At 38.0% G+C, this 23,730-nt stretch overlaps 1 protein-coding gene and 1 long non-coding RNA gene across 2 annotated transcripts; one reads left to right on the forward strand and one right to left on the reverse strand.

Moving 5' to 3' along the window:
- Nucleotides 1-879: 879 nt before the first annotated feature.
- Nucleotides 880-4,204, reverse strand: LOC106027195 (uncharacterized). The gene is made up of 3 exons (XR_001200756.3): nucleotides 4,076-4,204; nucleotides 3,623-3,726; nucleotides 880-1,143 (listed from the first exon to the last, which is right to left on the reverse strand). It is a non-coding gene; the product is annotated as an uncharacterized LOC106027195 (long non-coding RNA).
- Nucleotides 4,205-4,217: 13 nt separating this feature from the next.
- Nucleotides 4,218-21,745, forward strand: Eif2s2 (eukaryotic translation initiation factor 2 subunit beta). The gene is made up of 9 exons (XM_003467690.5): nucleotides 4,218-4,411; nucleotides 9,976-10,153; nucleotides 12,499-12,602; nucleotides 15,594-15,729; nucleotides 16,604-16,704; nucleotides 17,139-17,287; nucleotides 18,100-18,156; nucleotides 20,580-20,665; nucleotides 21,276-21,745. The coding sequence occupies exons 1-9, from the start codon at nucleotides 4,397-4,399 to the stop codon at nucleotides 21,449-21,451; spliced, it is 1,002 nt and encodes a 333-aa protein (XP_003467738.1). The 5' UTR covers nucleotides 4,218-4,396; the 3' UTR covers nucleotides 21,452-21,745.
- Nucleotides 21,746-23,730: the final 1,985 nt, after the last annotated feature.

The raw sequence follows: 23,730 nt of genomic DNA on the forward strand, positions 1-23,730 counted from the left end.
AAGAGTTTGAGAAATATTGGTGTTAGGTCCTCTCTAAATCTCTTGTAGATCAGCAGTGAATCTGTCAGGGCATGGGCTTTTCTTTGTTGGTATATTTTTAATTACAGCTTCAATTTCATTGATTGATATTGGTTTATTTAGAAGAATGCAGTATCCTTAAGAGATGATGAAGACTTACTATTGGAAATACCAAGAATTCTATTTTAGACATGATAACTTTCAAATCTCTGTAAAAGAAGCAAATGTGAGATGTAGGCATTTGAATAAAACTCAGAGGAGAGATTTGGATTGGAAATAGGAATCTGGGAATCACTAAAAGAGTGCTTAGAATTTGTGATTGCTGAATCTCCTCAGTGACACATTTAAAGATAATGTCTTACATCACATATATATGATTAAATTTAATAATTAAGAATGCATTCCTACTAGTTTATGTCTCAAAGGACAACCTCATATGTAAGATTTTTGAGGGCTGCTTCATTATACTTCTTTTTTTTTTTGTCTTTTTCCTTTTTATCCGTACCAGGGATCGAACTCACAACTGCCTGCTTGCAAGGCAGGCGCTTATGCTGCTGAGCTAAATCCCCAGCTCCCTGCTTCATTATACTTCTTGTCTACTACATCAACCTAAAGATAAATGTAATTTGAGATATTACATGTATTTTATTAGTATCTTAGTGATTTCCTCTATAGAATTACTTGTAGGGTTGGGTATGTCTGAATTTCTATATGGAATAGAATCTCTACTTGATGTTTTCTGTAAACATTATCATGAAGATGTCTGACCTGTTTTATAAAATAAAAGAGTATTAGACAGAGAATCATGATATCTGGGTTCTAGTTCAAGTACTGCCACTACAGTGAAGAAGTTTTAGAATATTGTAAAGATAACAAAAACATTTAATTTTGTATACAAGGATTATCATCATTAACTTACTGAAGATTTGAGGTGGTGCTAAACATAAAAAGATTTTTTTAAAATCTAGAGAAGTTTACTTGTCATTACTTTGTCAATTTAGCCATTTCACCAGTGAACACTGGCTTTTCCTAGAAAGTAATGTATTAACTTGGAAGAAGTATGAAATCTCTGCAGGATGACTTCTTTCAAATGGCCAGTTCAAGGAGGTTACCGGTGGTACTACTCTGTAAAGAAAAGGAAATCTTTTCACAACAGTGACCAAGACAATTTGCTAAGCATACCAGCGTGCCCCAAACAGGAAGCAGAGGTACAGTAAAGCATCATTAAGATTTCCTTAGTGTATTTTCAACAGGGTGAACTAACTATGCTATGTGAACTAAGTTAGGATGATTTACTATGAGCTCCTTTTTTCCCGCTGTCCCACTCTTTTCCCCACATTTTTTCCTACTTTGCTTTCTTTCTCTCAGTACTTGCTTTTCCCAGTTGAATATGATTTCCAAAAATTTAGTCTACACCTTCTTTCTCTCTTCTTCAAGGCCTCCCCTTCTCCAAGTGATTTAGGGACTGTTTTGTGTTTTTTAGCAATGTCTGGAGACATTTTTGGTTATCATGAGTAGGGGAAGTGTGCCAGTGTCATCTATGACTAGAGATTAGGGGTGCTGCTAAATATCTTACAACACATAGCATCTCACCCCACAACAGAATTATCTGGCCCTAAATGTCAATATTTACTGTTGAGAAACCTTGATATTGCACATATATTAGCAGCTGAAAATGACTGATGTTTGGAGGCAACAATTCAAGGTGGTTAGTAATTCAGATTTTTAAGATGGAAAGGGGCCTCCATCAGTGTCAGATTCGTCTTACCTTTCCAGTTCCAGCAGTTTCTTCATCTAGAAAAGGGGGCTAATAAAGTACCCATCTCAATAAACTATAAGCTCCTTAGAGGAAAGACTTACAATGTTTAATTAAGGAAATGGTACCTAGTAGGGAGTACCAGATATTTGTGGATTATCTCATATAATTCTTTTGAGGTCAAAAGTAGAAAACATATATTAAGTAATGTGGAGCATAATGCGAAAAGTAGTCCCTTATAGCAAGGCTGGCACTATCACCCAGGATATTCTGACCAGCTGAACTAACCAACTTCACAGAGCATGGATCAGATAAGACCATTCTGCGACCACAATGGATCAAAACAAAAAGAAACCACTCTGTAGAACAAAAAGAACATTGTACTAAACACAAACAAAAAGCTAAGTATTTCTCTATCTTGTCTACTATTAGAGACTACTACTTTTTCATCAATTAAAACTGTAGGCCAGGTATAGTGACATACAACTGTAATCTCAGTACTCTGGGAGACTGAGGCAGAAAAAACAAATTTGAGCAACTTACTCAGACCCTGTCTCAGACCTTAGCTTTGGGTTCAGTCCCCAGCATTAAAAAAAACCAACAACAAAAAAAACCAACCTCCTCCCAAAAAACAACCTATAGCCTCATTTAGTTCTTGTCCATTTGAACCCAAGAATTATTGAAATATCCAGTCATAGAATTACTCCTACTTCTTGAGAGCATCTAATCCAGAGAGAAGCCCTGCTTCCTTTAACCCCAAATTACCTAAGAAGCCCAAACTTAAAATTCTTTCCAACAGTACTTAAGAAGCTCAAATTTAAACTCCAACATCCTTCCTGAGATATCCTGCTTTTCTCCTTGGTGGGCCTTTTTCCCTACAAGAAGATAAATAAGTCCAATTTGTTCAATCACAAGGACAAATTCTTGGTTTTTGATACAGGGACGCACTACGTAGTTGAGGGTGGCTTTGAATTCACTATGTAGCCCAGGCTGGTCTCAACTCACAGTAATCCTTCTGCTTCAGTCTCCTGAATGCTAGGATTACAGGTAAGCACCATTATGCCCAGCTATCCAAGGACAAATTTTATTTATTTATTTATTTATTTATTTTTAAGTAGAGAGAATACTAGGATTGATCTCAGGGCCTTGTGTATGTTAGTTAAGTGCTCTATTACTGAGTTATATATCCCTTACAAAAAGTTTCCTTTTTTTTTTTTTTTTTTGTTAGTACTGGGAATTGAACCCAGTGTCTTGGCAGTGATTTACAGCCCTACCACTTTATTTATTTTTGAGACTGGATCTTGTTAAATTGCTCAGGCTGGTCTCGAATTTTTGATGATTCTGCCTCAGCCTCCCAGAGTGTGGGAATTACTGGCCTGCACCACCACGTCTAATTTAGTAACGGGGTATTCTTGGTTATCTCTGAAGGCCACTGATAATAGCGAGAACTCTTTAAATGGTACCTATTACACCTTATGCAGAACTGCATGATACACCCAGAGTGGTCAAGGACAGACTTCATACAAGCACAGTCAAGTGACATCTAGAAGTTTCCGTCAATAATGGTAGCCCCATAAGATTATTTTTTCCAGGTGACACGGTAGCTGTCTTTAGTTTGTATGGTATTATGTTCAACAAGAATCTGTCTCATCATACTTCACAAATTCCCATAATTAAGTAAAGCATGACTGTATTTCGAGGCTTCCTGGTTCATTCTCTCTCTCTCCCTATCTCTCTGTACTTGGAAGAGAACTCAGAGCCCCTTTGATGATATTTACTGTCAGCTTTTTTATTTTATTTGAGACGAGTTCTCCTTAAATTCCCCAGCGTGCCCTCGAACCCTCTCACCTCAGCAAAGAGCTGGAATTACCAGCGCGCACCACGACGCTCAGTATCTCCAGTATCTCGTATCTCGCCAGCAGTTCCTCCTCAGGTGACGTCTTTCTCACTCTCTGGAGAGACAGGAAGAAAACATCTTTGGTTTTCGATCTTAAAAGTAGAAAGCCAACTCGTCAAGTTTCTAATGAAGTAAAATCCCTTTAGTGGGGCGTACTTCCGCAGCCTACTATTTAGAATTTCTCAAACACAACACGGCAGGGGCAGGTGGGAAGCCCTCATTCTACAGTCTGACCCAATACCCTAGCCCGGGGTTGGGGGGGAATAGCCTCAAATTCATCCTACCAATAAGCTAAAATAGCGCTTCACAAGCAATAGAGAATCTCACAACGGCTGAGGCACGGTTAAGACAAATAAGCAAATAAATAAACCTTAAAAAGCCTAACCTCTACGTCGCGGACCTACCGTCTTTGGGCTACTGCCGCGCTGGAGTCCGCCCCTTCCAGAAGAACTACAAGTCCCATCATGCCCGGCGTAGCGGCATCGCTCAAGTAACTCGTGCTACAAGAAGCGCGCGTTTGGTTCTTCCGCGCGCCTGCGCCTTGGAGAATTCTGCGCAGGCGCAATTCCAACGTTTGCGAGGAGGGCGGGGTGTCGTCCCCTTTCGCTGATGCAAGAGCCTAGTGCGGTGCTTGAAGGGGTATCGGGAGGAGCCGCGCTGACGCCTGGGCCTGGCGCTGACCCGTCTCACTTCCCATCGGTGCCGAGCCCACTCGAGCTGCAGCCATGTCCGGAGACGAGGTGAGGGCCTGAGCTTGGCGCTAGGGCTAAGGGCCGAGGCCGGAAGCCGAGCCCACCCCCGTGTGGGAAAGTGGGCCTGCGGCCTAGCGGCCAGCCGCCGCCATGTGGGGCAGCCGGGCCTAGGCAGCCCGGAGCGGTAGAGCAGGCTAGGACTCGGGGTCCGGGATTTGGCCGCACCCTGTTATCTTCAGGGTGTCGGCGGAGGTTGGCTTCCTCCGTGGCTGGAGTTTCTGGAAAAGGAGAGCACACGTTGAGTCTCCTCCCGTGAAGGGGTTTGATCCTAGGGAATGCCTCCACTGAGCGAAATTGGGGTCGGCGACCAGACGTCTGCATCCCTTTCCGGAGGACCCTGCTCCCGTGCCTCGCCCCGCTGGGCGCCGCGGGTACCTCGAGGAGCTTTCTTCAGCTCCGGCGAGAGTCCTGGTTAAAAAGTTTTGTAGGCTGACTTTTCCGGGCAGGTATCCCACTCTGGTTCTCTTCTTGAGCATTATTACTATTTTAAGGGGGTGAGAGAGTTAGGGCCACCTCACCTTCTTCAGCCTCAAAAAACAGCCAACCTTTCCCAAAAGTTTCCGGGCCCGAGTCCTCGGGCTTCCATTAACAGGGCTCGCGGCAGCGTGAGCGGGAAGTCCGCGTTGCGGAGCTGACAGCCTTCCTGTCGTAGCGCTGAGGTCTCGACAAATTTCCTCAGATCCGTCCTCCTTCCTCCGGCCCCCACTTAACCTTCTTCATGTAAATGCGAATGACTTAAAAATTAAATTGGTGTTAGTTGCTCTCAGTAGGTGTACCTTAACATTAGAGGTAAGAGTTGACCCTACAACCCTTCAAAAAACAGCTTATCAAGCATGTATAATTCAGTTGGCGTGTTGGGGCCCTGGAGAGGAGGAGGAGTTTAAAGCTTAGAGTCGGCTTTTCTGTAGGCTTTGATGATTAGAATTCTCTAAAGCAGTGGGAAGGTTTGATTTGTAGGGTAAGTAATGGTCTAGAAAAGCAAGTACTGGTAAGTAAGCTCATAATAAGTGGAGTATTCACCACTTTGGTTAAAGGGTGAAGATTTGAAAAGTACTTTTGAATAGTTCGTAGAGGACTTTGAAGATTGAGTTAAGCAGTTTGGAATTTATTATGGAGGCGACTCTAATTAGATCTCAATTGATTTTTCACAGTAGTCCTGTTAACCCTGTAAGATAATTCTTGTTATACTCATTTTAAATGACTGAGCCAGTAACCAAGTCTGTTCAATATTGCCTTCATTTTGGTAACTAGGCAGTTCTCACTTTGGCTTAGAGAAACTGAGTCTGAAGGATGTAAATGATTATTTTCTTGGAGGTCATAGTAGATCCTGCTCTAAGCTTTTATTACAAAAGTTATAAGAAGCAATGTTCTCATTTGTTTTATTTCTACTCATTTTCCAAACTTTTTTGTAACTTAGCAAATACAGTGCAGTACTTAGGTACTGCGAGATTATGGGTTATTGTGTGTATAGTTTCTATGGTAATGTGTGCAATGTAAAAGGGAGGGAAGAATCAGCTTTAATGCAAGATAAAAATTGTCTAGGTGCCACAGAAGAAATGAGGCCACCAATAATGATGAGAGGAGAGGGAAGAACGAACATTTTTAGTAATGGAATCAGATTTTAAAAGAAATAGAATAAATACTGTGTGTGACTGAAGGATGAAAAGGATTTTGTCAGGAAGAGATAATAGAATCAGCATTCTAGCAATAGACTTGAGAAGCTAGTATAATATTTTGTAGTTTAACACTGAGTATCAGTGCGATTTACCAGTTTACCAGTACAACTTCATTTTATGGGTAAAAAAATAGAGCCCAGGGAGGGCTCTAGTCATCTAGCAAGTTAGTGGGCCTAGAAGCCTGCCTTTTGGTTTAACTCTTACCAGATGGAAGTTACTGGTAGTGGGAGGTCTGTAAGTGGCAGGAGGTTGAGTTCATGTAGTACTGTTTTGTTTTGTCTGAGACAGAGTCTTGCTCTGTAATTCAAGCTGGCCTTGAACAAATTATGTGGCCCAGCCTGGCCTCATGATCTTCCTGCCTCAGCCTCCAGAGAACTGGGATTAAAAGCATGTGCCACTGTGACTCCCTAATGTAGTGCTTTTGACTAGATAAGTATTTTTAAATAAATTCCGTAATTTTTGGCTACTTTGCAAACTTAACCAAATGAAAATCTGTATATGGAAATGATTTGTAAACTTCTAGGGACTTTCTGGAGTGGAAGTAACTTAGGTAGCTAGGTTAGAGGTTTAAAGAACCTACCATTTTAAAAGTAGTTTCTTTTTTCTTCATATTTCTTTTTGCTTTAAATGGCTTACTGATACATAATTGAGATAAAATAAACTGGACGCTAAGGTATACCACTCATTGGCCCACACATTTCTTTTTAAATCTGGCAAGCCAGAAACTCACTAGAACATCACCTTTTTTTAATCCAGGGGAACTGTAATCTTTAAAAAGCAGTATCTTAGAAATGTGAGTGCTGCTTGTTAGGAAAAAATAAATCCCCTAATCTTTGGGTATTCAGAATTTTTTAGACTTTTAAAATATCCTCGTTTAAAGCACTGATAATATCTAAGATTTGGTTACTACTGGATTTCACATGGTGTCAGAACATTGGTTTTCAGAGTAAAATTGTTTTTACAAAAGAAGCTTTAAAAGGAAAAGAAAAGTTTTTGAGTGAAACAGAATGTATGTTGTGTGAAGTTTACAAAACACAAAAGAATACAAAGAAAAAATCTCTCAGAATCTTATTACCTTCTTAGCGTTTCACTGCTGAAAATAGACAAGGTCTCTTACAGAGTGGCCTCCTGGGTGTGAGGTGTGATGAATGGAAAGAGGCAATTTGATGAAGCACTTCAGGCTATTGACAGGGTAATTTTATCAGGTATCCCTTTACCTTGCCTTCTCCAGTCCAGTGTGAGAAACAAGTTGAAAATGGAAGCTTTATGGGCTTTACTGTGGACTTTTAAAAAATAAAAAGTTCAGGTGGTTCTGTAATTCTCTGTAGGTGCACATGCATCATCATCAGCAACTATTTGCTTCTCATATCCAAACCAGTCTCATAAACAAAACATTTGGCATGTGGATGTCTGATAATTTGAGATATGAAAATTTTAAAAAGCCATAATTTTAGTTGAGACTGCCATAGCCTTTAGCTTTGAGGAGTCCCATTCTGGGTTCTGGTTTGGGATCCTTGGTTTCAGTATTTGTGAACTGCTTTGTAGGATTGTAGCAAATAAAACGAGGTAGAGTATATTAAGTACATCAATGCTAAGGACATTTTAGATATTCAGAGACAGTAACTGAGAGATACAATTTCAGTATAAATCCTGCACGCTTATTACCATTTAAAAGACTGTAGTCTAATTTTACCTGTAGATCTCTCCAGGTATGGTTGCACACACCTGTAATCCCACCACTGGGGAAACTGAGGCAGGAGGAATGCTGTGAGTTCAAGGCCACCCTGGGCTACATAGTGAATTCAAGACTGAACTACATAGCAAGCCCCTATTTCAGAAAAGTAAATAAATAACAATAAAACTGTAGATCCAAATAAGAATGTTTTTCAGGCATAAGAAGGCAATTGTGAGGCTGTTCTCTATTGGTTTTAGGATCTCTCCCTTCTTTGGTCTGTCTTGCTGGATAGTTAAAAGGCAGTTAATATTCCAAGGAACATAATGCTTGAAAAAATGCAATAAATGGATAGTAAGTCCTACCAGAACAAAAGTTAAAGTGCCTGGAGTGTTGTCCTGTTGCCAAGTCTTTCCCTTTCTAGAATAAGAAAGAACTGTAACTCCCTCCCTGTAACAGGTTGCAGTATTCTTTGTAGGGTGACCTAAGGCTCAGTAGTAGGTCAGCAGGATGTGTGGGCATCCTCTAGTATTTCTTAGGAAGGGATTTTTTTATTTCCAAATAAATGTTCTTCAGATCAACTGCCTTTCAGAATTGTTTGTTTACACAACTCGATACTTACTAAAGTAGGAGAGAATAACTTTGAAATGAGGCTGTATAAAAAATGGGCATAAAGAAATCTTAAGTTAATTATAATGAATTTTGAAATTTTTTTGTGAGTTTAATCATATGACTGAGAAATCAAATATCACAGTTCATAAACTGTAAATATTATATAAATTATAATTGCAAGGACTTTATATTCATTTTATCCTTCCATTTATCTTGCCAGGTTTAGTTTTAGTAATCTTTATTTTACAGTTGAGCCAGAGACTCCAGACTTGACCCCTTGTTTTATGGTTTGAGACAGGGTCTTGCTGTGTAGTCAGGCTGACCTTGAACTCACTATACAGCCCCACCCAGGCTGACCTGAACTAGTTCTTTTAATTACTACACAGCTCACGGCAGATCAGTGAGCAAAATGCTAAATTTAAGTCTGGTAAAATGTAGGCAAAGATTTTAAAGTAGCTCAGGAATAAAATACTTAGGGTCTGAATCCAATTCTGTTCGATAAAAGAGTTTACTCTTTTTGTTGGGCATGGTGGTATATGCCTGTAATCTCAGCACTTGGGAGGCTGAGGCAAGAGGATCATTGTTGTTTGAGGAGAATATGAGCTACATAGTAAGTTTATGACCAACTGAACTATGTAGCAACAACCTGCTTAAAAAACAAAACAAAAAACCCTGCTGTTGTCAAGCGTTTGCCTGGTAAGTTTAAACTCTTTATGTCTGAAATACCTTTTTTTCAAGTAGGCAGTGTAAAACAGTCCACAATTAGAAATTATTTTTTTCTCTTAATTGTGTTGTAGACGTTTAGATAAAATAACCTGAGAACTTCTCACGTTCCACAATCAAAGAACAGTAAAAGTTTCTATAGAAGTTTCTTTTAATTGGAGATTTATTGCATGAAAAGATTTCCTTAAAAGTTAAGATTTGTCTAAACTTCAGAATAAAATTCTTAAAATATCAGATCAAGCAACAAATTTCTTTGTGGCAACCCTGGTTTTACCAAACTTGAATAAAATGTTTATAACCTGTCTTGGCATTTGTCATCCAAAAAGTTACAGTCATAGCATAGGTTGTTGCTGAGGTTCTGTACCTCTCTGAATTCTGTGGTTCATTCAGAATGTCCAAATTTGTGTATGAAACTAAAAGTGATATTGTATCTTACTGTGCTGTACACAGTAAAAGGCATGTGCACATGTTCTGATGCTCCTCCCACCATCGCTATGTTTAATAAGTCAATGGATAATGTATTTTTTATTTTTGTAAAATTGTTTTTGATATTTTAATCCATCAAATACTCTTTGTATGCCTTGAGTTCTTGGAAAAAAAACAGGTAATACTCATTATTAGATCAATTTAGCATGTCTATATCTGGTAATCTAAACCCTTTTGAAGGTAACAATATGCAATATTACAACCATTGTTAAATTCCTATCATCTTGTTTATTGTTATTGTTTGGGGTTTGTTGTCTTTTTTCTTTTCTGTGTCTTTTTTTCTCTTTTAAAAAAATATGTCTTGAGGATAAAGCATATTTGAAATGTGAGCATTATTAAGAATAATCATTTGGTTTCTTTTCCTTTTTCACTATCTTAAATAGATGATTTTTGATCCTACTATGAGCAAGAAGAAAAAGAAGAAGAAGAAGCCTTTTATGTTAGATGAAGAAGGGGATGCCCAGACGGAAGAAACTCAGCCCTCAGAAACAAAAGAAGTGGAGCCAGAACCAACTGAAGATAAAGATGTGGAAGCTGATGAAGAGGACAGTAGGAAGAAAGGTGAATGGTTGATGTCAAAATCACTGTTGTCCTTGGAGCCTAGGTTCCTTCAGTGATTTGGATTTAGTGTATACAGGGACATTTCAGCCTGTGAAGGCCATCAGTAGTCTGTGTGCACTGGGCCTTGCCAGATTTCCAATAAGTTTGTTGCAGAAAAATTCTCACTGAATTCACAAGTTGCAGACATGGCAAAATGTCATTATTTCAGGGCTGATTTTCTAGTCCAACCTGTCAGTTCTCTTCTCCAAGTTTAATAGTAGTTGTTTTTGAGGGAATGCATAAAGAAATAGACCAAGATAGGTATAGATTTTTGGGTTGTTTTGTTTTTGTCTTAGCGACTCTGAAAATGTATTTGAGTTTAATGTGACCTAAAATGTTTGGAATTAGGCCCCAGTTTTTTCACTTATGTTAGTGCTTTAACATAGGCACAATTTTACTATGAGAAATAAATGATTCTAAACATAATTGTATTAAACGTAAGACAGTTGGGATAGGATTAACATTCATTGACTAAATAACCATATTAATTTTTGTACATTTTTAAAAGAAACTTGGGAAATAAATCATTTCATTTGTAATAAGATAAAATGAGCCAGATGTGATGGTGATATGTGCCTGTAATGCTAGCTACCATGGAGGCTAAGGCAAGAGAACAGCAAGTTCAAGGCTACCTTGGACAACTTAGCCAGATACTGCTTAAAAGGACTGAGGATGTTGCTTAGTGGTAGAGCACTTAACTAGCATGAGTGAGACACTGGGTTCAATATATCAGGTACCACAAAGAAAGGAAAAAATGGTAAGAGTGAATTTATTAAAAGCTCCTTGAGAAACATTGTAGCAGAAGGATCCTGACATATTCTTAGTATACAACATGGCAGAGCAAAGGAAAAACTTATGGAACAGAACCCATTACTACCCATTCATAATAGGTAAAGTTTCACTGATTTTCACATGTGATACAATCAAAATATACAGTGAATGTTAAATTTTTGAACTCATTACAGTAAAACACATTGCCGTTAATCTTTAGAATACTTCCCCTCAGTTTATATACACTTCACCCATTATTCTTCCCACTTGTTGAAGCAGGCCTTGAAATCTTTTTTTGAGTGACATGATCAAAAATATGGTGATTGCTGCTGCTAAGTGATAACTGAAAGGAGGCTTGTAAAAACATTACAGTGTGTCCTCATCCACCTTATTAACTAGATCTGGCACCATGTGACTTCTGGTTCTTCCCCAAAGTCAAAATGGCCATGAAAGTGAACATTCTGAATCTATTTTGGACATTGAGGCAGCCACAGCAGCACAACTAAAGACACTCATGAAAGACTTATAGAACTGCTTCAGAAAGTGACAAGAATGGGTGTGTTCAAAATGAGTATTTTGAGGGGGATTAATGGCAATGTGTTTTTCTGTAATTTTAAAAAAGCATTCACTGCGTTTTTCAATTATACCACATACTTACCTTGCAGCTTTATTTTTATGAATGTGACATAATTTATATGAGCCTTTTAATAATTGGTTCAGTAAAATACTGAGCTTAGCACCAATATTGAGTTGTACAAAGCTTATCCAATTAGTACCTAGAAGGAAGATGGACAGGCAAGGTACTTGCAATTGGGTGATCAGGACATACTGAGTGTTCTGAGGACGTCTCAGTTACAGTGGTGTCTTGGTTCATGAACTTAATTCTTTCTACAGTTCTGGTCACATATAGAATTGGAAAGAACCCAAATCAAGTGAAGTCAACATTGAGTCTGACCACTGAATTTGATTTGGTTCCTGTCCAGGTTGGCTTGGGACCAGAATTGTGGAAAGAATTAAGTTCGTGAATGGAGGTACCACTCTAAGTTTATAGGCGATTTCTTTGTGGGAGTAACTTCTAACTAAGATATGTGAGATGGAGGTTAAGAGCTGTGTGAGAATATCTATGGGAAGGCTTGGAGATGAGAGACTATATGCACTAGGAAATGAAGTAGGGGTTCAGGAGAGTTGGAGGCAAGGATTGAGGTCTGGGGGTTGGAAGGCAGTGATAGAAGTGAATAAAGCTGGGGAATCTTGGAAATTGTGGAGAATCTTGGAATTGAGCTCCATCTTTGTCTTGGAAACAATATGAAATGATAGAGTCAGATTACTAAATAGACTCATCATGGTCCTCTAAACCAAATTTTTCTAGAAAGCTTTGAGCTGACCTATCAGTATTTTTCAGATCTATAACCTCTGAGGTGTGGAAGGACTACTATACTAACTAATACCTGATTTCTTTTCTGGTCACTTAAAGCAGATTCTTTGCTTTCTGCTAGATGTTAATAACTGGTACAATGTTCAATTTGTCTTTTTAGATGCTTCTGATGATCTAGATGACTTGAATTTCTTTAATCAGAAGAAAAAGAAGAAAAAAACGAAAAAGATATTTGATATTGATGAAGCAGAAGAAGGTATAAAGGTAGTATTGCTTTCTTATTGAAGGTAAAATTTGACCTTTCAAAATGTTGCGAATGGCTGTTTTTCCCTCTGTCTCAAAACTTAGTACCTTTGTTTTTATTGTTATGAACTTAAATCACCATTATTAAGGTAATTTTCTTTGGTGTGTACCTGACTAGTTATCTGAAAGACTATGGAATATAAATATAGATCTTACATATTGTTTGCTACAAAATGCCCATTGTCCTTAACTGGAGATTGTTTGACTGAGGGGGAGATTTCTATAAATAAGAAATCTTGTGTAACATTGTTAAGATTTCTGGTAGCATCAAAGAATGAACCCGTGCCAGCCTGGGGTGTTTGGTAGCTGATGACAGAGTATTCAGTAGACAAACCAGAACAGTTGGCTGAGTTCAAATATGATCCTGTCATTATCTTGCCACGGCATTGATTTCCAAATAATCTTTTGAATAGGAAGCAAAAATGTGGGTAGTGGGTGATAGGAGAGTGGATAGATGAAGGAGGAAGGAACTGATAGTGTTCTTCCCCTCCTGAGAGCAGCTACCATCTTAAATACTCTATGTAGGAATCACAGCAAAGCCTGTTTATCTGTATGACCTAGCATATAGCAGGGGGTGTGTGTGTTCATTTGTTTGTGTGTGTTGGTGTTCACTGAGAAAGAACTGAGACATACACCAAGCATCCATTGTTACACTTTCTGAAATTTCTCTTTGGGAAATGCTTTATTGCTCAAACCCAAGTAAATAAAGAATAGCTATGTGCAGCACTAAATTGATACACTGAATTTTGGAAACAGTATCATCATTTTGATGACATTTCAGCAAATACTTACAGATGATTATTGTAAATTAGGGATTGTGTACTAATAGCTTAGGTAATAATTAAGATTTTTTTCTGTTTTTAGAGATATTTTAGTTCAGGGATCATGTAGGATCCTTTAGAACAAAATAACTTTATCTGTTCTCTCCTATTTGGGAAATCTCTTCTGTCATTGTAGAGAAATACAGAAAGTAGTACTCATACACACCAAACCAATCAGATTTAAACATCCCTGATAACAAAGTGACACATCAGAGATATGCTGTAGGAATTAACAGGGATTTGTTGGTTGATTCTTCCAGTAGCTTCTGTCCTGAAGAGTCACTGATAAGCTCCATTTTTATTAGGTGTATGGATCCTTTTTTTCTTGCTGTTGAAGTCATGGCATAAGAGGGTGTAATAAGTATCTTGGTTACAGGCAAGCAAGGGCATCAGCTGAAGTGTTCTAAGGTCTTGGATTGCTCTCCATCTGGATTTTCTGACCATTGCAAGGCTTTTGAACTACCTTGAAAAAATACTTTTTGCTATTTTCTGCCTATCTCTCTATTTTGGCCCTAGTAAGGATGTAAACCTTACTGGGATAAAATACCTAATAAGAGTGGTAGGAGTAAGAGCTGGCTGGTCTGTGCTAGTTTATATTCAGCATTGCTCTCTTCCTGGTTCATTTTAGAGACTAAGTCAATATCTGGTTTCTGTTTTATATGGTATCTAGTTAGTACCATGGGCTGATTTAGTGTGTTACAAAGACTACATAGCTAGATTTGGGGTCTCAAGTCTGAGTTTAATTTATTTATATATATTCTAGCTTTTTTGCTGGTAACATTTTTGAAATTACTGTAACCATTGTCACAGTACTTCGGAGTGTAGGTACACAAAATACAGACACCAGTTCTCAGTAGTACTGATAGTATACTTAGGACAGGGAGCTTGGTAAGCTAACTAATGAGAAGAGGGAGAAATTAGAAGGCTGGGGGCTGAGACTGATTTTTTTTTTTGCTTGTTAGGGATGTTTGTGACTTATCTGTAGGTCTGTTTACATGCATGTTAATAGCAGCTAATCTTGGGGTCAGGTGTACCATGTCTGTAACCATTCATGTGAGTTAATTCCCCATGAACTCTGCCTTAACTCTTTCATGATACCATCTACTGAAATGATGCTCAAAGATCTCTCCACAGTCTGGTGCCAAGCCCAGGTGGTATAATGAATAAATATTTGGTCTTTGCCCTTGATTCCTGATACAAACTACCAACATCCTTGTAATCTTTCAATATAGTAACTTTTAATCTTTCAATAATGACTTGTATACTAAGAAGCTTAATGCTTAAAGATGGATTTGGTCACCAGGAACACCAAGCCATGATTAGAGATAGAACTTTCTATGAATCCTTGCCACACTGGGGGTTAGAAGTTCTGGAGATGGAGTTCAGTTGCTAGGTGCCAGTGATTTCATTGGTCATACCTTTGTAGATGAAACCCCAAAATGATGTAATTCAGATCGTTTCCAGGTTGCTGGTCTTATTGAGGTGCTGAGATTGTGGCATACCTGGAGACACACTTGCCCTCCTCAGCACACTCAACTCCCCACTCTCCATACTTTGTTGTGTGTATCTCTTTCTGGTTGTCCCTGGGTTCTCTTGAGTCATTTTAACAAATTATTGAATTGGGGGATAAGGCTCCAAAGTTGTAGTCAAGACAGACAAATGGGAATAACTTTGGGGCCTCGATAAGAAAGTATATAAGAGGGGGATTGGTCCTACAAAAGTATCTCAAGGATTTCACAATTTAAATGGCAGAATCTCAGCCATTTTGGCTCACCTGTGTGAGGCATTTTGTGTCTGTAACTTTTAACTTTGAATATTTTTTTACTTAAAGGTGTTTCTTGTGTGCAGGATATTGTTAGAGATTGTTTCTTTTTTTTTTTGGTATAACCTTGCATTTGCTAAGCAGGTGCTTATGCCACTGAGTTAAATCCGTGGCCCTAGATCTTGTTCCTTGATTCATTCTGCTTATCTTGTTTTGAATGGGGAGTTGAGACCATTTAACATTGATAGTTACAACTGATACATGTATTATCATTGTCATATTTCCCCCCCTAAAATAACATGAGTCAGTGTCATTTTAAAAAATAATAGTGTCAGTATCAAAATGCTGAGAATTATTTCAATTTCTTAGGATCTGAAGATTGATAGTGATATCCAAGAGCCAGCTGAACCAGAGGATGACCTTGATATTATGCTTGGCAATAAAAAGAAGAAAAAGAAGAATGTCAAGTTCCCAGATGAGGATGAAATACTAGAAAAAGACGAAGGTAGTACTGGGGACTCAGCACTCAGTAACCTTGTTTCTAGGTTACTTAATCCTTGATTAGGGTTGAGGGGGGCCTTTAAAAATTTTTCTTCTGCCCCTTCTCTCTACTGCATGATAATAAAAGGTGAAATAAATAATTCTTGATAATGGTAGTCAAAGCTTAATTTTTAAAAAAAATTTTTTTCTGAGACAAGGGCTCACTATATATTTCAGGCTGGTCTCAAACTCTCCATGATCTTCCTGCCTCAGCCTCCCCTGGGTGTGGTTTGCACTACCAACCCAGCCTGACAAATACGCTTTTAAAGATACGGAAATCTCAAGGGGTTGAAGATAGTGCTGTTTACTCTGATGAAGTTAATGCATTATTTTATTATATTAAGATTAATGCATTTTATCACATTAAGATTAATGCAGTATTTTATCTTGTAAAAATTGTTAACTCAAGAAATGTGTCAGAGTTGGTGTGATGACATGTTTATTACTGTAATCCCAGGATATGAAAGGCTGAGGCAAAAATATCTCAAGTTAAAGGCCTACCAGGGCTACAGAGCAAGTGTAAGGCCAGCCTGGATTACATAGGTAGACCCCATTCAAAAAAAAAAAAGAAAGATAAAGAATCAAAATATTTTGGTGTGTTTGATCATGCATGTTACTATTAGGAGTCTGTTTATGAAAAATCAAAACATCCCTGTCTGTCTTTAAGAAAAATAGGGTTGTTTGGAAGACTTGGGCCTTTTACATTGGAGGCTACTGTGAATGCCATTGTGAAAAGGAAAACAAATGTCTTTGAAGCTTTTGTTTGTTTCTCTATCAACCCCTATCCTGTTACTGTATGAGGCCCCTCCCCTTATTCTTACAGTTTTTGTTATCTGTAGCTTTAGAAGATGAAGACAACAAAAAAGATGATGGTATTTCATTCAGTAACCAGACAGGCCCTGCTTGGGCAGGCTCAGAGAGAGACTACACATATGAGGAGGTAAGATAAATTCTGTTGTGAAAAAGCACCAGGCTGTTCACTAGGGCTCAAAGGAAAGCAAGATAAAATAAGCTCTAAATTTTAAAGGTCCACAGATTGATGGTAAGATAAGATGTAGAGGGGCCTTGACGTCTGGAATTTGCTTGTTCAGGCTTTCCTAAATCTTTGCCATGTATCATATACCTTCCATAAAAACAGCAGAATTAATGGTGGCTCATTCATTAATTTTGAACAGTCACTGAGCATCCATAATGGGCTAGATCCTGGTTGGTAATGAGTTCCTGCTTTCAAGCAGCTTCAGAAAATGTTTAGTGGTACATACTTATATTTAGTAAAAAGCAAAATACTGTGCATTAAAGCAAAGTGATTCAAATGGGAATGTTACATTCTTGCTATTACTAAGAATGTGATTGAATACCACTTTATCTCTACAGCTATTGAATAGAGTATTCAACATCATGAGGGAAAAGAATCCAGATATGGTAGCAGGAGAGAAAAGAAAATTTGTCATGAAACCTCCACAGGTCGTCCGAGTAGGAACCAAGAAAACTTCTTTTGTCAACTTTACAGATATCTGTAAACTGTAAGTTGATCAATGGAGACCCTCCATTCCAAATACCAGATTCTCAGTGGAATTTGAAGGATGTCATTACTGAATTTTATTGCAGGTAGAAGAGAAGCATAAGTGTAGGGTTTAGGTTTGGGTTTAATTCTGTCAGTTCTTTCAACTCATAGGTCTTGGGTTCATTTTGTCGTGATATCAAGAGATAAGAAAATCAGTTCATACTGATCAACAAGAGTGAACTGTATTTGCTTTCATTACTTACAGGCATTACTTAAAATACATTAAAATGATTTTCCTGATGACAGTAATATCATTTAAAGAAAATGAAAAATACAAAATCTACCATTAAGAGAAACTGTTACCACTGAAATATGTATATTTTCCATTTTAAAAAGATGAATGGTTTCTTACAGGAAGTATAGATTAACATAAATACCCAAATACTCAGCCATTAGGCTCGGTGTATATTTTGCCTTTTGACACATTTACTTCAGATCTCTTCATTAAAGAGAGATTTACTGTTAAGGCCACCTTTGTGTCTCTTTTTGAGGTTTTTTTTTTTCCCCTTCTTAAAGAAAGGAAAAGGCCTTTAAAGTTAGTATTTACCTTTCCTATCTTAAAGATGTGTATGTGTTTATGAATAGAAAATAATACTATTTATAAGCATTGAAATATATATAGTATCAACCCAAAGTTTAAGTGAACTGTGCATTGAAATTCATTGAGTAGCTGAGTGTTTACAGATTGAAATGGTGAACAAGATGGTTTTTTAGAAATTCAGTCAGATTTCTGTGAAAGATAAAACTTACATACTTGATTTTTCTTTGTAGATTACATCGTCAGCCCAAACATCTTCTTGCATTTTTATTGGCAGAATTGGGTACAAGGTGAGAAACTGTTAGCATTTATGTATAATAAGTAATAGTAGACATTTTCTAAGAACCTCTTTAATTTGAGAAGGATATATAATACACTCAGAATAAACAGTGACCTGAAAATGAGTAGAACTGGTACTGCCATGTTTGTTATCATTATGTATATCATTGATTGGAACTCTTGGGTCTTTTTATGGAGCAAATACTGATTTTTGAGGAATCCATTTTCTTAAGTTAGAACTTGTTTTTAAAGTTGATTAGAGGCTATTGAAGAAATAAATCTTAAGTTAATGAGTGGTATAAGAGAAACCACTGAAACAAAAGATTCGAGATTAGGTACTTCCTGTCTTCAGGCTCATCTTTTGAAGGCAGTGAACCAGACCACCTCTATTCAGAAAGGCCAGGATCTCGTGGATCCCAGGCTGAGGAGCTTGACTACTATAGGCACAAAGCTAAATGTCCCTTTAAAAATATCAGTATAGGCTTAGGTCATAATAATGACAACACACATTAAGCACCTGTTGTATGCTGGTCATTGTCAAGTGCTATTTTGGGGAATTATCTTCATAACAGTCTAGAGTAAATGCACTATCTTTTTCCTCAGATTTGGAAACAGGTTTAGTGAAGTTGTAGGTCACATGGCTAGTGGCACAGTCAGTATATTCAAAGTTATATGTATTTGTGTGTGAAGCTTGAGCTTTTAAAAGGCTTAATACTTCTGCCTTACCAGCAGCACACAGATAAACTATTCTGTGCTTTTCTTATTCTCTTAAAACTCAACAGTTGGAATTTGCTATATTTTTATGGTATTAAGGAATATATTTGATATGGTAGATAAGCAAGCCCTGTGTAGAACTGACTTTTTTTTTTCTATTTTTAAGACAGGTCTTACTGTGTAGGTTAGATTCATTGGACTCACTGTATAACTGTGGCTGCCCTCAAACTCACAGTGATCCTCCTACCTCAGTCTCTCAAGTGCTGGGATTACAGGCATGTACTACCATGCCCAGCTAGAATTGTGGTCTTTAGCTAGAATTGTGGTCTTTAAACACAGATTTGTTAAAATCACTGAACAGTGTTTTGTCTCCTTTTCAGAATTACAGTATTTATAGAGGTGTGGCATAAATATAACAAGTTTGACCACTGACTGTTAGTAAATACATTAAATATTTTAGGGCGTTGGACAAAATGGCATTATTTTTACAGTGAACACAAAATTTTCTATGTCAAAATCACAGTAGCCTAGAGATAAAAGGATTATAGGCTATAGAGGATATTAAGTCCTTATAGTTAAACTGCCTAAATTTTGTTTTATGATTTGTAACTTTTAGCAAATGACGGAGTGTTTAGTATAGTCTTGCTTTCTCAGATGTTCTTGTCAGCTGGGACGCATCTGTAATCCAAGCACTCAGGAGGCTGAGGCAGGAGTATTGCTGCCAGGCCAACCTGGGTTACATAATGAGTTTAAGGCCAGCCTGAACTGCATGGCAAGACCCCGTCTCAAAAAAAATAAAAAAGAAGATTGCTTATCAACAACTAATTTTATTAATAACTATCATACAATTTGTGGCCTGTGATTTCAGCTATACATTTTTAGTTAGTGTTTTTTTCTTTTCTTTTTTTTGAGAAACAACTCACATGTTAAAAGCCTATAACTCATTATTTTTTAATGTTCACCTGTTAATATGTACAACCATTTCCATAATCAGTTTTAAATGTCTTTTCAATTATGACAATCAAAAACGTTGTTTTTTGCTTTTGTAATGAGATCTTGTTGTGCTGTGCATGATGGCCCTGACCTGGGCTCAGGTGATACTCCTGCCAGCTTATGCTTGTTAAAGATATATATAGCTCTTTCCTTTTGTATTTTATACTACCAGTCCCCTCACTTGATTTGCACATGATATACATTTAGTAAGTTTGTTTTCTTTTGTTGGATAAATGGACTGTCACACGCAGTTAAGGAATCAGTTTTATCAGTTAAAGTCTGCCGTCTCTGGCAGTGTAATAGGTTGAAATTGGATTTAATGTTAGAAACTATGGGTGGATCATCAAGTTTAACAACTTAATTAAAAATAAGTTTTGAAGCTGGGTTGGTGGTATAAGATCTTTAACCCCAGTACTCTGGGAAGCTCAGGCAGGGTGGAGGGGGAGGGATTGTTGCAAAGTTTACTCCAGCCTGGTCAGTTTATTGAATTAGTGAGACTGTATCAAAATAAGAAATAAAAAAGGACCTGGGATATAGCTTAGTGCAGAAACTGGGTTCAGTCTCCAGTACTGCCAGAGCAAGAGTGAGAGGGATCTCAGATAATACATACAGCACACTGATCCTAGAACTTACACCGTTAAATAAATTTGAAAATCATTAAATGTAAAGGTGCTGGATTTTTATTCCTTTAGAAAAAAATAATGGCAATATTTTTATTTTTTTATAGTGGTTCTATAGATGGTAATAACCAACTTGTAATCAAAGGCAGATTTCAACAGAAACAGATAGAAAATGTCTTAAGAAGATATATCAGTAAGTATATAATTTCATTATAGCATTCTGAAATGTTATTAGGCTGCATTGTATTGGAGAGAACTGTTTATGAGCCAGAAAAAGCAGGCCTTAGAGTGATTGGGGAAGATAATAGTGAAAGGGAGGTAGGCTATGGATTAGGCATGCTGGGAAAGGGACATGAATTTCCTGTAAGGCCCAGCTGATAGAGCCTGCTGGCTGTTTCTAGGGCTGAAGGCCAAATCAAAAAAACCTGCTTGTGACTCAGGTGTGACCTGGCCCCCTTTTATTATCATATTCATCACCTAAATTGACAATCTGTATTTGTTCTCACCTAAGCAGACTAGTAAGTTCCTTTTTAGTGGCTCTCCAGTCACAGAAATAAGAATAGGCGCCTAGCAAGCTTCCTGTCATCCTGGGGCATTTGGAGACCTTTTTAAAAATTCATCTTCTAGTACCTGAGTATTATAGCAGGCAGCTTGTGTTTTCTTACTCTTAGAATAGCTAGGTTTAGTTAAGCTTCCCTGTTTTGGGTGCCTAAATAAATTGTCATCTACAGATGCATTTCACAGGGTAGAAATCTCTGCTTCATGTGGCTACCAGGTAATGCTTTGTGTTGTTTTTCTTGCAGAGGAATATGTCACTTGTCACACATGCCGATCACCGGACACAATTCTGCAGAAGGACACCCGGCTCTATTTCTTACAGTGTGAAACTTGTCATTCTCGATGCTCTGTTGCCAGTATCAAAACTGGCTTCCAGGCTGTCACAGGCAAGCGAGCACAGCTCCGTGCCAAAGCTAACTAGTTTGTTAATCACCACTGATTTTGCAAAGCGTGTTCTGAGGAATTGGCTGGACAGGTTTACCATCAGAGTGGATGTACCATTATATCCAAAACAAGATAGAAAAGCTGCCAACTTCTTTGGCGAGTGGTTGATCTTGAAATCCTTGCCGATGCTCAAACTGTTGACATACTTATTGCCTACTTTAACAACTATCAGAGAAACATGATGGGGTAAGGAGGTGCTTTTTTAAAATCGTTCATAGACTTCTGTAAAACGCAAGATAAATTAAAGTTATTATAACAGTGATTCTTTCAATTTGGTTTGTCCTTCAGTTTTCTTTTTTATATGTGCTTAACTGAATTCAGCACCAAGTAAGTTTGTGCCTGTGCTCTGGCAAGTTCACTGTACTTTGGTCCTGACAAACTGGATTTATGGATGCACTTCATGTGGGCAGCCACTTCTTTCATAGCTTCTGTTGAGATACATGGCTAACATAGACCTGGCTTCCCATGAAAGGGTATTTGGAGCGTAAGATCTGGCATGACTGACTACATGTCTTTACTATCCATGGAATGACTGGATTTGATTTTCCGTATGTGAGGATTGTTGCTACTACCTCTCCTCCAAGGCCTCCAGCTGTTACCATGAGAGAAATACAAGGTGCTAGGTATCCTTTTGTCCTTAGTTTTCCTCCTTACTGGCCTCTTACTGTGTCTTAGTTGGGCATCTGTCTGCGTTGGTAAGGACATGGTCTGGTGTGTGCTTTACACAGAACTCTTCTGAAATGGTGACACTGGAAACAGCTTTTTTCTTCTCTAATCTTGTGTTTTGGGTTGAAAAGGGCCTACCACAAATACTTTTTTATTTTCTATACTAAAGTAACTTTGAATGTGACTGAGAAACCAAGAGATGCAGTTGCTTTGTGGTATTTCTGGTGCCTCCAGGCCTTGTCTCCTGGTGATTTGGCTGGAAGAGTATTCTTCATTGGACCCAGGGGAGAAGGTGTCTTGGGGGTCTTGCTGTGTTCTGCCTTGCTTATACCTGCTTGAGATAAGGCATACACAGTGGTTCTTCCTTTCTGGGTACCAGATTGTTCATACTAAGTGGCCTAGCAGCAGTTGCTCAGCACTGAATGTGTTGACCTCATTTGTTTTAAATCACTGTGACCTTTAATTTTAAAAATACAGGCCACTGTTGTCAAGTACCTGGCTGTGAAGTGGTTAGAGGGAGTCCCCTCTATTTAGGTCTTCCTGAGAAGACTCCATAGGGGCTGAGTTGCCACCACTGCCATGATGAGTCCAGCTGCTGTTTATGACCCTATTTTACTTATTTTGTATCTATACCCACATGATTCGCAATGTTGGATATTACTGCGTGAATAAAGCAAGGATCAGTGCCTCTTGTGTAACTAGCACTCTAGTGCTTTTGTGTGTATGTTATGTGTTGTGTTCACTTCTATACTTATTGGGACTCCTTAGAGGAGAGCATGGAACATCACCATTTAGTGAAAGATTAGAAAGCAACTTATGTTGGCAGTTTTAACTGTTAAAGCAGGAATTATTCATCCTTTCATAATATTCTAGTTAAGATACTCTTTGGTTAAAAGTAAACAGTAGATTGAAGGTGATGGGTTGCTTTGTATCTACATTCCATATAGTAACATCAGTTTCTTAATATCTCCACTTGCCTGTCACCAACTTTGGCTTGCTGGGAAGTGACAAAGTAAAGGTAGTTGGGGGTTTCTGACCAAAAGCCACATTCTACCTTTCAGAATTCAACTTCTAATTTTTAGTTTAGCATCTTAGGAAAAAATGTTGAAGGCCTTATGTGGCACACACCTGAAATCCCAGCACTTGGGAGGCTGAGGCAGGACTGCTGAGAGTTTAAAGCATGTCTTAAAAAAAAAAATTGAGGACCATTCCCAGCTGTACAAATAAGCAACTAACAGATTCCATGGTAGGGAAAAGGAAAGGTAATCAGGTTTCATAACTGCTTAAGTACTATGTTGATACGTACTTTCTTCAACACATAAATATGTACTCACAGTTCTACTCTAGAAAATCATAAACCTGGGGAATCCACCTGGTACACTTTTCACTTTAGATCTCTGCCCACTATATGCAGTATGTTTTCCTCTAGGCCACTCATCATAAGTTGTCAAGAGCATTTAAAAACAGATTTTTATTTATTGTATATCCCATGCTGAGAGAGCAGTGCCTATTAAATTGAGGTGTTGTATAAATACTCGGATGATTTCAAAAGGAGAACATGCAGAGAGTTGATTTTTCCTTTCCCTGCCA

Source organism: Cavia porcellus, unplaced genomic scaffold (assembly GCF_034190915.1).
Source record: "Cavia porcellus strain 051 isolate PalLab524CR breed Dunkin Hartley unplaced genomic scaffold, mCavPor4.1 scaffold_5, whole genome shotgun sequence".
Classification (NCBI taxonomy): Eukaryota; Metazoa; Chordata; class Mammalia; order Rodentia; family Caviidae; genus Cavia; species Cavia porcellus.

What these genes read in the sequence shown, in the direction of transcription:
- Eif2s2 (XM_003467690.5), top strand. An exon ending in AAGCAGAAGAAGGTATAAAG is followed by an intron (nt 12,603 to 15,593) that starts GTAGTATTGCTT and finishes TCAATTTCTTAG; the next exon opens with GATCTGAAGATTGATAGTGA. An exon ending in AATACTAGAAAAAGACGAAG is followed by an intron (nt 15,730 to 16,603) that starts GTAGTACTGGGG and finishes TGTTATCTGTAG; the next exon opens with CTTTAGAAGATGAAGACAAC.